Source organism: Xiphophorus hellerii, chromosome 18, assembly GCF_003331165.1.
Source record: "Xiphophorus hellerii strain 12219 chromosome 18, Xiphophorus_hellerii-4.1, whole genome shotgun sequence".
NCBI classification, from domain to species: domain Eukaryota; kingdom Metazoa; phylum Chordata; class Actinopteri; order Cyprinodontiformes; family Poeciliidae; genus Xiphophorus; species Xiphophorus hellerii.
The window spans coordinates 7,058,245-7,073,023 of NC_045689.1; the positions used below are offsets into that span (position 1 = coordinate 7,058,245).

At 39.5% G+C, this 14,779-nt stretch overlaps 2 protein-coding genes across 3 annotated transcripts; one reads left to right on the forward strand and one right to left on the reverse strand.

Annotated features, from left to right (window-relative positions):
• The first annotated feature begins 1,227 nt into the window (after positions 1-1,227).
• ttc36 (tetratricopeptide repeat domain 36) lies at positions 1,228-3,541 on the forward strand. The gene is made up of 3 exons (XM_032546234.1): positions 1,228-1,420; positions 1,633-1,821; positions 3,186-3,541. The coding sequence occupies exons 1-3, from the start codon at positions 1,315-1,317 to the stop codon at positions 3,452-3,454; spliced, it is 564 nt and encodes a 187-aa protein (XP_032402125.1). The 5' UTR covers positions 1,228-1,314; the 3' UTR covers positions 3,455-3,541.
• Positions 3,542-4,824: 1,283 nt separating this feature from the next.
• On the reverse strand, positions 4,825-12,316 carry LOC116737233 (F-box only protein 40). Of its 2 annotated transcripts, none has more exons than XM_032590270.1 (4): positions 12,267-12,316; positions 12,080-12,120; positions 7,910-9,796; positions 4,825-5,462 (listed from the first exon to the last, which is right to left on the reverse strand). In XM_032590270.1, the coding sequence occupies exons 2-4, from the start codon at positions 12,080-12,082 to the stop codon at positions 5,280-5,282; spliced, it is 2,073 nt and encodes a 690-aa protein (XP_032446161.1). In that variant the 5' UTR covers positions 12,083-12,120; positions 12,267-12,316; the 3' UTR covers positions 4,825-5,279. The 2 variants fall into 2 exon arrangements, with proteins under 2 accessions (XP_032446161.1, XP_032446162.1); XM_032590271.1 differs by having other exon boundaries at positions 7,906-9,796.
• Positions 12,317-14,779: the final 2,463 nt, after the last annotated feature.

The window sequence follows — 14,779 nt, forward strand, 5'->3', positions numbered from 1 at the left end:
AATACTGTGAATGCCACGAAGTCCTATTCTATTTCAAGAAAGACAACAGTCTTTTGCCTTTCCTTTGACAGTAAATGTTGCTCTCTGGGAAATGTGTATTGTTCTTCTGGCATCAAACAGGAACAGAGCAGGAGCAGAAACAAAAATAGGTGCATTGTATGTTTTAATATTTCATGTGTATCGCTGGTGCAAATTGCCTTTGGTATTGGTTTTGTATTTGCACTGGAAAAGCTTGCAATAAATCTGTGTGCTAGTTCAGAGGGTAGTACGGAAAACTCTCTTTTTTATTTGCTATTAGCACATTAGCTATTTTTTTCTTTTGGAAAAAAAAACATGTTCATGTGGAAATGCTTCTGAAGGTTCTCATCGATCTTCCTTTAATGTCTTTCTAGGAAAACTCTGCAGCAAGAATCTTAACATTTTTATCACTTGGTACAACAGTCAGTTTAGATGTGAATACCTTAAGAAACCAAAAGTATAGAAAGACTAATAACTGCTATTTTGTTTCCATGCTATTCATGTGGTCTGTTAAGGAATTGAACTTCCCTCCTCAACTTTTACACATACTTTAAGGATTTTTATGGGAGGTTGCATTGTTATTATTATTATTATTATTTGCTTTTTTTTTTCAGAAAACAAAATCGTAAAAAACCTAGCGACTTTTTTCTGTTCTTGGAAATGTTAGAAACAACATGTGAAGCATCACTGCAGCAACTTCGATTTAATCATGGACCAAACTGTTGCTCCTATTGGTTACAGCGGTAACCAATAGGAAGATTCGCCTGCAGTAGCCACCCTTCAACATAAGAGGGCAGCACAGCGAAGACTTGAAGTCCAAATATTACAGAGTTAACACGCTTACAGCAAAATGAGTCTAGGTGTTGTTGTTCAGCTCTCGGCACTGCAGCAAACCAGCTTTCTCAACTAGTCAGCTTTCATTATTTTTTTCTACATCCCATTTATCTAATTACTTTGTTTATTTGTTAATTTAGTTGTGCTCTTGGCCTAGTAGCTGTAAGCTGTTCTTATGTTTTCTGTAAATAACAAGCTAAAATATAATCTGGTAGTTTCTTCTTCCACAAGAGAGCTAATATGTTCAGTGCTTTCTAACTTGGATTTTTTTTTCGAGTTAACCAAATTCAGATGTGCTGGAATCTCAAAGTCCACCTCTGCTTCCACCCCCTTCTCTGATTGGCTGGCAGGGATGGAAGAGTTTAGGGGAGGAAGAATGCCCTGTCCCGCTGTGATTTAGGTGTCATTACTTCCCTCTTTTTGTGTGTGTAATTCTCTGCCTACTCCACAGGCAGCAGGAATATGGCTTCAGCACATGACAGAGCTGTTCTCCAGGCTATATTCAACCCCACCACCCCCTTTGGAGATGTTTCTGCCCTGAACCAAGAGGAAGAATTAATTGATGATGGTGAGCGTGAGCTTCTGACTTGATGTGTCTCTGCATATCATGTCACAGCATATTGAATTTATTTGAACACATTCCATTCCAAGGGAGAAAAAAACCCCCAAAACAGTGTAATCAGAACTTAGTTCTGGGTGACATTTCTGTGTTTTTCTTTGCCACGGTACCTGTCAGCTGAGTGTGAATGCGCTTCCAACCTGTTTATCTCCTCCCGCCAGACAGGGGTTTTGACATGGAGTTGCTGAAGCAAGTGAGAGAGCTGGAGATGCGGGGTGTCTCAGCGGCAGAGGCTGGGGAGTTGCAAGCCGCTCTTCAGCTGTTCAGCCAGGCAGTCCACATCCTGCCTCAGCGAGCCTCTGCCTTTAACAACCGGGCCCAGGCCCTGCGGCTGCTGGGGGACACAGCAGGTAAATTCAACAAATCCAGTAATAACCCTTCCCAGAGGCACTGCATTGTGCCAGCATGTCAGACTGCCGAGTCTGAGGCCAGCGTGACACAATGCAGGAACTCTGCCTGTCTGCTGCATTTTCTCAGCATTGTTACTTTATAAGCCCTGTACTGGCCTCTTATTATTACAGTCTTTAATGCTAAAGATGGCCGGGTTTTAGGAAGTGGATTCCAGGAATTTTACTGTTCGTATCACGTTCATCTAATTGCATTTTCAAACCTGATAGTCCAGTAGACTCTCATTTTACAGATAAAAATTCCAAAATTTTTAGCTCATACGGTTTGCTTTCCCACTGCACGGTGCCAAACGAACCAACCCGTTCCCCAGCCCGCCTGTGGTGGCGCTGCACCAAGAAACACTAAAAGGAAACGGCATGAGAACCCCTGAAGAAGACATGAGTGCAACTTCACCAAATGTAAACAAATATGGAGTAGTGTCAAATTTTAGTAATTGGAGGATTTACTTTTTTGTCTTTGGTAAAAGAGACTTTACTACTGCTAGTACTAGACAGATTATTTACAGATTATCTCTGTCCCCCTTTCATTTTTTAAAAATAATATGATAATTCTGGCATGTATTCAGCCCATTTACAATGATAAATAAAGTTTTGTGCAACTAATTAGCTTTAGAGATTAGTAATTAGGGTTCACCTTATACTTTAATGTCAGTATAAATAAAGCTGGTCTGTGAAAACCTTAGAGGTGTGTTGGGGAGGATTAATAAACAAACAGCATCATGAATAACAAGGAACAAAGCCGACAGGTCAGGAAGAAAGTTGTGGAGAGGTTTAAAGCAGGTTTGGGTTATAAAGACTGAACTGTTCAGAACTGCATCCTGAAACTGGAAAAAACTATGGAAAGTTCGCAAACCAACCAGGAAATTGCTGTCAATCAAAGAAAAAGATCAAAGTTTTACCTTGAAATTCTTAGTTTTTTTCTTGTGTTAACAGGAAGTTGTTAGTCATTAGTCGTTTCTAATATTATCAATGTAATACAACACATTTCTGTGTGTTTCAAGCACGAAACTTCTCTCATATCTTCTATTATAGTCTAATGTTTATTTTTCTATGTTGTATTTGTTGCTTCCTCCCTTGAAAAAGAGGTTTTTAATCTCAATGAGATTTTCTTTACCCTCAAAAAATAAAGTTTAAATAAAATTTAAAAAAACCCTGGTTTTACTGTTACAAATACTGCAATTTAGGCAAAAGTACTCAAAGAAATGAGCAGTAGATGAAAGTTTAGTGCTGTATCTGATTCTTTAGTTAAATATACTAGAATGAAAGTCTTCCTCTATAACATATATCTGCATACTTTATCATGCCAGGAGCCCTGCAGGATCTCGATCAAGCCATCTCCCTCAGCGGCGGTACAGGACGCAGCGCCTGCCAGGCTCTGGTACAGAGAGGCCTCCTGCGGAGACTAGCGTGCCAGAATGATGGGGCCAGGGCGGATTTTGAGAAAGCGGCTGCTCTCGGAAGTGAATTTGCTCGACAGCAGGCAGTGCTTCTTAATCCGTATGCAGCTCTGTGCAACAAAATGCTGTCAGAGGTGATCAACAATCTTCGCAACCCCAAGTTGCCAGAGATGGAGTAGTTGGTGAAGATATTTTTTGTCAGTGTCTTTCATTCTGATGCTGAATATCACAAAATTAAAATGTTTGCCTTTTTAATGTCTTTTTAACTTTGTCGTCAGTGCTCCTTTCACTGTAAATAGGAATCTGGGCGTATATCATACGTTATCCATTAACATTTTTAAACAAAAAATAAACTAACAAATGAAACATGTAATATTTGTTTAATTCCAGCAACATTTGCAAAATATTTTGCTAAACAGACATGATATATTCATTCAGCTAACTGTTTTTCTCATTTGTTGTGTGTGAGTCACAGCACTATTTCTTTATATCAGTTATATTATGAATGAAAATATCAGTCTGGTAAAAATAAATAATAGTAAGTCACAGACTTGAGGTTGAGAAAGTTTCTGGAAAGTGTTAGAAACAAAAATTTCAGTTTTGTTTCCAACTTAACTAGTCCAACTGCCAGTGCTAACACAGAGATGAAAATAGCTAGCTAAGCTTTTTTTTTAGCCTTTGCTAATGAATGGTACATAGTAGCAGTGCGTGTCAGCTAAACTTTAACATGCCACCTTGTTAGAGTAGACTTGTACCACCCACCTATTCACTGTTCAGTATTTGTGGATTCAAGTCGTTTATTTGTATTGCACATTTCAGCAAAAAGGCAGTTTATAGTATTTTACACCATTAAAACATAATACAATTATGAAACAAGCAATAAACATTACATTCTGTCAAATCATCAAGTAAATATACATCAAATATATTGATCAATGTTCCAGTTGTTATGAATAAAAGGTAACTAAACAGGTGGGTTTTAGCCTTGAATTGAACAAACTCAGTTTTTAAGCTGTTTTATAATTTTTTTATGTTTCTGGAAGTTTCCTCCAGATTAGTGGAGCATAACAACTGAATTCTGCTTCTCCATGTTTGGTTCTGGTTCTGGGGATTCAGATTAAACTTGAATTAGAAGATTCAGGTCAGAGTTCATCACTACACCCAGATTTCAGGCCTGATTTCAAGTTTCTAGCAGTAATAGCCACAGCTGTGTGATGACTCTCAATCGGCCCTCTTTAGGTCCAAAGATAACTTCAGCTGGAAAGAGTTATGGCACATCCACACATTTATCTGTTCTGGTGCCTATCTCCAGCTGTCAACGGGCGAAAGGCGGGGTCACCCTGGATGGGTCGACAGTCCATCACAGGGCAACACAGAGGCAGACAGGACAAACAACCATGCACACACACACACACACTCACACCTAAGGAGAATTTATACAGACCAATTAACCTGACAGTCATGTTTTCAGACTGTGGGAGGAAGCCGTAGTACCCGGAAAAAACCCATGCATGCACAGGGAGAACATGCAAACTACATGCAGAAAGACCCGGGTCTGGGAATCGAACCCAGGACCTTCTTGCTGCAAGGCAACAGTGCTACCAACTGTGGAAGATAATTTTTTTTTTTCTAATCTAAACTAATATATAAGGCAACATGGATTCAGATATCTAAATTCTTTTTATACTCTGTAACGTGATGCCTTGCTCTGCACAGGCACTTCTACTCTGCTCCACTGGATGTCAGTCTTGCCATATTGAAACTGCAGCATCATTTCCTTTTCGCTTCACAAGCAACAAGGGTAATTTTGGCTTTCAGCCAAAACCAAAACAATTATTTAATTAATTTTACTCTTAAGTGAGATGATTCAAAATGCCTAATGAAGATTTTTCAGCTTTTACACAGCAGCTGTGCAGAACACATGCATCAGCCAATTCCTCCAGTGATTCCTAACATGGCATTGCTCCTGCTGTGGTCCACCCACTGCGTTCCAAGATGTAAGGATTATCTTTTGTGCTTCAGTTCTTGGTGTTTATCTCTGACCTCTTGCAGGCAGGCCAGAGCCGCCGGCTCCCTGCGCTCCTCTCTCTGATAGAAGGAGCAGCTTTTCAGGTGCTCCGACATGGAAGGAGCATTGCTGAAGCTCCAGCGGTCCACCGGAGAAAACAGAGAGCTGAACCTCCAGATCTGTGAAACATAAAGGAAAATATAACTTCAGCAGCAGGGCAAAGTGCGGTGATGACGGATGTATTTTTAATTTAGATGGAATCCACAGCACTGAGTATTTTTATTCCATGTCAGAGCATGATGGGATTTCAATACCGTCTGTTACAAATTTATACAAATTATGCCATTCATTGCAGGGCAAATACCCAGCTGTTACCCATGTATTCATTTCAACCTGAAGTGTTTCCATGAGAGATCATATGTTCCACTAGTTACTGGGAGTGCTGTGTTTGGTTTTAGGCCATTCCACGTCAATGATGTCGCTGGAAACCTCTTTGTCTCGTGATTACCGCCTGACCAACAGTCAGTGTAAAAATAGATGCATGAATTAATGTCTTTCCTCTTCATAAGCTTCAGGTAAGACAGTTTCTGAAATATTTTGTCATCAGAAAATATATTTTAAAAACTCTGTCATGGGTTACACTTTATTCTTATCTGTACCACTTACTTTTACTTTAGAAATTATCTCAAATAATTAGATTTGAAATATATTATTGTTAAAAAAAAAAAAGTTTTAAATGCATTCTTAAAGTCCATGACCTGCTCCACCATACCGCTTCAATAACTCTGCACCTGCCACTGAAATTGAGCACGATTAATATCGTGCACTCATCTGCTCTGCCTCAAGCAGTCCTCCAGATTTGGATGCATTTCAGAAGGAGACGGTGCTAACACAAAACGCTGACTTTCAATTACAACTGCTCAGCATTTCTAAATTATTCAACAGCTCCTACACAGCGCTCATAAATCTGAATGAGACGTAAGTGAAACTTATGCGGGTGTAGTTTCCTGGAACAACCAGCATCTTTGTGGCATCACGATCTAAGGAGGCATGTTTCTGTGTCAAACAAAAACCCAGCAAACCTGGTGAGATGACAGCTGTTAAATATGACCTCTGGCATTTTACCAGAGTTGCTGTGAGCTCCCAAAGAAAGAAACACATGAGAAATAAATGACTCTTTTCAGCTCTATGTAAGAATATTGATACTTCTTGAAATTCTAAATTTCTTGACGTTCCACTGTATTTTAATTAGTGCTATTTTATTTCACAATCAAGTAACAATGTTACCTTCAGTTGTTATATACATAGCTGTATATGTTAAACAAACATAAAAGAAATTTGACTTTTTGCAATTTGACATCTTGAAAATTTCCTTTGTCTCTTTCAGAATCAGATTATTTATTTTTATTTTTTTGCATAGCCGTTCATGTTACATATCAAATGTGACCGTAATCAGATTTTGTGTGAAGGATTTATGACTCCAAAGCAATCCGGATACACAGAAGAACGTAGGCGTCACACAGTAATTATGGATGCTGGGTATTAATCAATTTTACGTTTGTGAATCAACAGGAGTTGACGCTATTGTCACAAGATCATAAATAAAGAAAGATGTGTCTGTACTGCTTACTTCAGTCACAGTTTATGCCAAATTTACTGGTTTCTTTGGTGGAGAATTATGGCGCATGACTCACATCAATGATGTAAAAGTTGGAGAAAGTGAAACACAACTGTTCAGACTACAAAGGCTTTGAAAACTATTGGATATGTAATGAATCTCGTACAATATATGGAAATGGCACAAATCAGATTTTTTGAGGGTAGCAAAGATTGGAACCGGGCCTCTCAGATTGCTGTGAAAAAGTTGGTTAGGGTTAAGCAGGAGCAAAATCGTTTCATTTGTCTCACATCTGCCTGCTAAGTGAATGTAGTCTTCTTAAAGTAATTTATTCTGCTAGATTTATTTTAGTGGTGGTGTAGGTTGAATACAAATGCATTACATTAAGGATTCAGGCTAATATTAAATACACTTTTTGCATTGTTTTTTTACAACTTTTTAAAACCGTACCACTTTTTCTTCTCCCTTTAAAGTTCTGCACTGCCTTTTGTCTATATATCACATAAAACTGAATGTCCTCATTGTATTATGAGTAGGATGAATTCCTTTACAAGCCACTGTGCCATCAGTTTAATGGACCATTGATGGCAATGGACGAAAGCTCTTCACTCACGTTTCATTTTGCTGCCTGACTCTAAAGGGCAGTAATCTTCACTAAAGACAGTAAAAGGTGAAAAAAGTCAGAAGCCACTTTAAATGGAAAGCCATTAAAAGCTGCCAACCCTGCTGTTAGAGATTGAAATATTGTTGGAGAAGACTACTGACAGTATTTACAGCAGCTGCTGTCATGTTTTATGAATGACTGAAATGTTCCAATGACACACAACGTAATGGTGACAATTACTGCCTCATATACCAATATAGAAATTTGGCCCTGTGTTTACTTTTCACAAGATTGAGATTAAAATTTCACCAATCTATAAAATCTAGATTAAACCGAGATGATAAATAAAAATAAAAAATCATCTGCAGCAATGAACAAAAGAAGGAATATCTGAAAATACTTGCTTTTTTCCGACTTTTCCATGAACTTCCACCATGAGAATACGTCTTTTTCTTCCACTCCAAAAACACCATTCCTCTGTCCTGCAACAGTGTGGCACAAACTTCTCTCATCAGACGGGAAACTTGTGATAGCTGAGACAGAGAAAAACTGTCAAGGTAGCCAGCAACATGTTGAAGGATCTCAAGAGGTAGACTGCTGAGGCCACTGAAATCTTGACCAGCGTTTCCTTGAGGACTCAGACTTTTCTCAGCGTCTGTGAAGGATGAAGGGAAGCGTGGTTGGAGTACAATGGTGCTGACATCTTGGCGGTATTTGATTGTAGCTTCTTGACCTGAAGGGCAAAACCTTATCTGGGAAAAAGTACAGCCGAGATATGCCAAGGGGCAGCGCTGTTGAAACCAGCCACTTAGAGAGGCCTGTATGTCACAGTGAACATTCCTGAAATGAGCCTGGAATTCATCGCGGCGGAAGGAGCGGCCACACATGTAGCTGAAAGATGAGCTGATTTTGTTGTGTCTTCTGGTGACAGGTTCAGTTTCAACATCAACATAAAGGCCACGAGGTCTTCCTGCAATGACAGCGGCTAGAGTTGCATCTGCTTTAAAGGGGGCAGAAGAAAAGTTGTACGTTTGTGTTCCTATATCTACATAAAGACCATCTGTCGCAATGCTCTCTGAAATTAAATGTCCCTTCAGTTCTTTTTCGAGGGAACAGAGAAGTGTTGCACTAACCTCTTCAGACATGGGAAGATTTTCAACTGACACGTCCAAATCTAAAGTATTCACACTCTGGTGTGCAGTTTTGGCCTTGTGTGATGGGTCCTTCAGATGACTGCGCTTTGCTCGGTAGCTGGCAGGAACATTGAATGAGCGGACAGTCTGAACTTCGATTGGCTCCAGATTACCGTAAACAAAGTCCTTTTCTCTTGGAGTGCATGCAGCAAGTTGACCAAAGTTAATTAGCATTGCCCCGTTGTGCACCAGGTACATGTTATATTCTGCAACATTGACTTCTTTGCCCAACCTTTCAAGGACACCGTCCTGCCAAGGTGCAAGGCCAGTTGCACCATTCATATTTCTGGACTCATTAATCTCAGGTTGATGTGAGTTTTTGTTTCCCACCTTTTCTACTTCACAGTTTAAAGATTTTTGCTCTTCTCTTTCTTCCTCTTTTCCTCCATTATTTAAGCACTTAACAGCTTGGTTGCACCCTTCTTTATCCTTCTTAAATATTTTCTCCCATGTATTGTAATTTTGGGGACTTGCCACATTCTCATTTTTTGCCAAGGCATCCGTCTCTTCTTGACTCAATTCTCTTCCCTCCATCTCTGCTCTGCGATTTTCTGTAAATTCACCACAATCTAAGGAGCAGGAGGGGTCTTCAACAGAATTGCTAACGCCATTGGAAATATTTGGAGAGGCAGGCTCTTCCTCCATCATCTCAGGAAAAATGCTTTTCATTTTAATGGACTGAAACAGCAGGGCTTGATCCCGGAGTGCCAGAGCAACATCAAGGTTTGCCTCAGTGTTCGGTTGAAGACTTTCAGAAACGTTTCTGTAAAAGGTCATGTCTGTTTCAGGAACAGGAAAGCGGTTCCACTCCTGAGAGCAGCAGACAACACTGGCTGGGCAGACCTCCAGGTGTTTGGCTGACTTGTGGCGAGGCATTTTGAGCAGACAGCCAAACTCAACATTGAAGCAAGGCACCGTCTCGTTTGGACAGAGAAGCTGGTGCTCTTCTTGCTTACACATATGAAAGGTGGCACCACAGTTTTTGTGACACTTAATGACCACACATGAGATGGAAAGATTCACCGGAGCTTGACAGCTGACACTGTAACACTTGTCACAGTGATCATGGATGCCTTTTGCCATTTTTGTTCCTTTTTCCTGAAGAGACAAATAAAAACACGACACAGAGGGTAGTAACAACGTGGACAATATTTCTGCAATTGCTAGGCATTTTCACCAGCTATCTCTTTGTAAATAATAATTAAAAAAAAAAAACAATTTTCAATGGGCTCTTTGCACCTGCCGCGCTGACGTCACAACCGCATGAGCAAATGCGGCTCTCTTTTTTCCGCTTTGAGTTACCGTGACAGCTAGAAAAGACAAAGTCGTATTTCACACGCAAATAAAACAATATTATGCCCTTTGTTGTCTTCCTAATATAATGGGCTTTTAAGTTTTCATGGATTTCCAAGCGGTCCTGAATTAAGAAGACGGTGGATTGTAAACATTCGTCGCTACCAGTTAAAGCTAACGCCGCACAGCAAAGTTTACAGCCTTCACTTCACTCCGGATCAGCTTCTTCAGCCTAAAGAAGAAGGTAAAGGAGCCTCCTGTGTTATTTCCATGGAATCACTTCTGTATTCAGCCTGAAAGAGAGTTTATGGGAACGAGAGAGCAGACCAGAGCCAGACAGCCGAGCTACTGATCCGCCTGTACACACTGCTGTAAACACCGTCCTGCTCCACAAGAAACATGCAAAACTAATAAAGCGAAATAACACAGAGACCTTAAGGAACACGGCCATATTTTTCTAAAAGCAACAACTCTGAACCTGAACAGTCAGCTGAACTAGAACTCCGACACCAGAGCTGCTCTACTATTAAGCTATGGGCTTGTTGTTCCTCAGAAGCAAAAAGCCCGAACCGTAAAATCCCCGTTACTTGGTCTCTGACACTAACGACAATAAATGCACATAATATACTTGAACATAAGGTAAAAACATTGTCAGTTAGAATGGATGAAAAATGTTTAAAATAGCACATTTTACAAGAAAAATGTCAGAGAATATTGCCTACTAGCATAAGCTAAAGCTAATGTTAGCCACAAAGTTTAAAGAAAGTAAAACTCACCTTCGTATCTGTGTATAACGAGGCGTACATGTTAAAACCTTTCTCCAGCTTACTTGTTGGAGCTTTGGATCGATGTTCATCATTAACTGTTACCTTGGACAAACCCTGCAAACACCCAGTGTAAAGAGCCTTTTTCAATAGATCGGAAACGATTGAACCGCTTTTCCCCGAACACGGAAGCTGAGGTGCAAAGAGCCCATTGTGCTGTTGAAGATTGGTTTTGGATGACAGTTACTAAGGCTCCGCCCACAAGGACACAATTTTAGGCAAGATTTTTTTTGTCATTTAGGCTGTGCATCCACATGAATTTAGCATCTTGGGAGACTAGAAATGACCACTTTTGAAACCGGGTTCTACAGTGGATGTATGTCAGACCACCAGTTTTATGTTAGCCGAGTCATTTTTTAAACGATGACGTCGAAGCTCCACCTAACTCTCTATCCCGCATGCGCCTCTCTCTCCCAAATAACAAACATAGCACAGGTCGACATTTTTCATGTCGTTCTCTGGCGCCACCTATTGGCCCGGCATACCTACTACATCGTTTTGTGTGACACTGCATCCTGTCAGCTGATTCAGATTTTTTCTTAATCACTTACAAAAACATACAGGGCCAAAAATAATCACTTCTTTCAACTATAGTATACAAAATACCATCTTTAAAAGTACAACCCTGATGCAGATTGGCTACACCATCAAAACACTACACCCAGTGCCACTCCTTCCAGTGTGGCTAATATTTGCTCAACCTCTCCAAAATCGGACACCAAGAGATTAGAATAATGTCTTGTGGTTTGAATTCAGCTGCAATATTCAGGCTGGTTGCGGTACAACATTGTGTGAGAAACATTTTCTAGGTACATTTTGCCCCTCCCAGTAACACTAGTTCAGCATTGTTTAAAAACCACTTCCTTCTTCATCAGGGTAGTGTATCATGTCTCAAATCCCAAATCATCTCCAACTAGTTTACTGAACATGACAGTGAGTTGGCTATCAATCTGATCAGATGTCAATCCAACAAATCTCCTCTGAGATGAGGGGAACTTCCGATTTGCATTATGGATTTACAGCCGACAAATCTGCTGCAACTGAGAGATGCTATCATGACAGTATGGACTGTAATCTAAGATGGGACGCAGAGTCTTTGTTGACTCTGCGTCTCAAAGAATTAAGGAATTTCTGAGGATCAAATCCAATACATCCTACCTAATAAAGCAGCCAGTGAGCTCATTGCTGAAAACTATGCATATTTTAAACACTTTTTAAAAATGTTATTTATTTTAGGGCTGGGGGTAAAAATATCAGTACTCACCATTTGGAATCTAACCTGTTTCAGAACATTTGTTTGTTGTCCTGTAACATAAAATGCATGCATCAGCATACAGAAAAAAAAACATAAAAAATATGGAAATCTTAAAATGCAAAGCTTTTAATTGCAATTCTATAATAAAGCTAACAAAGGTTTTAGTGAGCAGCTGCTACAATAACAACACCCTCACCCTTTGTTCTCCTGTCGCCTTGTGTTCACCGGCACCTCTGAATAACCTCTGCACTGTCTGGACATTATAAATAGACACAGCAAAGGGGCAGACAGGCCAGTGGGCTGGGGCACCATTGTCACACAGCCATTAAGAACCAAGGTCAAGTTACAGCCTCCACCTCCACTCCACAACGAGAGGGTTACAGTGAAAGCAGATAATCCGAGTAATTAGCAGTTTAGCTACTGCATGTTAATCCCTTCCTTGGTAAATTACTGTACTTGTTTTAGCAGTAGAGCTAAATGACAGTAGCAGAGGGGTTACAGTGAAAGTCACAGGCAGTACTTTTACTTTTCTTTTTTTTTTCATTTGTATTTTATCAACTCTTGCCATGCTTCATGTTGTCCACTGGATGTCAGTCACACACTTTCAGAAATTCAACCAACATTTTCCCAGCAGTCCTTTCTGCCCTTTAAAATAATAATAATTAAAAATAACACAACCTTACATGAATTAGATGACACTTGGTATTGCGTTGTTTGCAACTTGCTCTAAAATGTATGTTTAACAGCACTGAAATATAATGATCGTTTCTCAAGCTTCTTGAGCAAAAAGTGTCTGCATGGAAAACAGTTCTCATCATGTCAAAGTAAATCCCTAATTACAACTGCAGTAGTCGAAAAGTGTCCACAGCTGGTAGGTTTCTTCATAATTCAAAAAAAATCTGCATCTGCCTCTCTCAGGCAGGCTTGTCATTCATACGTTTTATTTAATGAATTTAATTCTCTCAGAGGCAATGCTGTTCAAAACAGCGGGGTGCTTAACTAGCCTAAATAGCTATAAGTAATTACACTAATTTACATTAATTCTGCTTGAACTATCCTCCCCTTTACTTACTCCACATCAGTCTGAAAACATCCCCAGCAGCTATTTCATACCCCTGTAGAAAATGTGCTGAATGCTTCTTTTCTTTTTCCTTTCTTTCTTTTTGTCCTGCTGCAGATCACAATGAGCAGCTTATCAGAGCCAGCTGATTTGTTCTCTATAGACCCTGCAATCAGCATACATTACAACTGGCAGACAGAGAGGAGGGACAGACACCATGGTGAAGAAAAGGGAATTCAGCATCACTGTTTTACAGCTGCACAACAGCAGTTGAGAATAGAGTGCTCTGGTGTTGGGCTTAAATTATTCCAGCAAAATTACAGAATGCTTCAAAACAGGCAGAGGGAGAAAAAAAATCATTTATATTTGAAATTAAAACAAACTCCAGTGAATTTCGGTTGAACATTAGGATTATGTGCATGAAGATTTTCTTCCAATAACTAATTGTAACTTGAGTAATGTTTGCCAGCTGCTGAGTATTTAGCATGCAGTCTGAAAGCAGTTAGATGTTCTGTCTCACAGCAGAGATCAAAACATGTATTTACCAGAAGAGTTAAAGCTCAAGTAATAACACATCAGCTTGATAATTTAATAATGTATGCTTAAGCCAAATTGTGCAAAACAAGCACAGTAGCTTTACAAGGGTTCAGATGGTGTGCATCAAGCGGTGAAAAGCCCGGCACTTTATGACAATGATAACAGGTGTTTCTAATTTTTCCAGTTTCCATTCTGAATGTGTAAACTCACCAGGAATGGCATCATCTTGGCCTGCTTAAAAAAAAAAATTTTTTGCTAGATGCCACAGTGAAGGTGCAGGGGAGCCGTATTATTTATACCACCTCTCATCAGCAGTGGTTACTGGTCTGGAGGTATGCAAACTTTCTAAAGCACAAAATTGCCCTGTCATACTGTTCATGCAGTTTAAAAGTCATTTTAATAAGACGCCAGTGAAAATGCTAGAATGACCAGTTTCCTCTACGCAGAACTGAACAGCTAAAAAAAAACCACAATATTCTCAGAACAAGCACTTGAATACTAATGAAATTCTGGGTTTATTCTGTATTTTACACGTATTGTATCAGAGCCAATTAACGTTTACCTTTTATAAATAACAATATAATAACAACAATATTTAGTAAAAATTATTTCTTTTCTATTTGAACAGAAGGAAATTAGATGTTTTAAAACATTATGTTGATGCCAACAAACTTGAAAAATATATTTGTATTCAAGATATACAGCAAGAGTCTCAGTCTCTTCATGAGCCGCTACACCTCATTAGATCTATTATATGTCAGACATGTGGGGTGTATGCACCACAAGTCATGTGTAAAATGTTTTATTGGAGCTATGAGTAGAATTAGTTTTGCTTGTTATTGTAGAATACAAGTTTAATATAAATACATGGCTATTAAGTGCTGCTGCAGTACTCCATCTTTCTTCCACAGTCAAAAACACAACTCTAAGTTGCCCCTAAGGCATTAATGCATGCGTGTGTGTGTGTGTGGGGTGGGCGTGTGTGTGTAATGTGTGTCTTTGTATTGCCCTGTGATAGACTGACGGTGTGTACTTTGGGAGTAACTGTGGATCAGTAAGGACAAGTGGGTAGAGATGACGGAAAAGTGGATGTGATGCTGGACAAAACTATT

Bases quoted from the DNA above. Each gene is read 5' to 3' on its own strand.
- ttc36 (XM_032546234.1), top strand. From the start codon at position 1,315: ATGGCTTCAGCACATGACAGAGCTGTTCTCCAGGCTATATTCAACCCC. The intron at 1,421-1,632 runs GTGAGCGTGAGC...TCCTCCCGCCAG, and splicing joins GGAAGAATTAATTGATGATG to ACAGGGGTTTTGACATGGAG. The intron at 1,822-3,185 runs GTAAATTCAACA...TTATCATGCCAG, and splicing joins GCTGCTGGGGGACACAGCAG to GAGCCCTGCAGGATCTCGAT.
- LOC116737233 (XM_032590270.1), bottom strand. The intron at 5,463-7,909 runs GCAAGTATTTTC...TATGTTTCACAG, and splicing joins CATGGAAAAGTCGGAAAAAA to ATCTGGAGGTTCAGCTCTCT.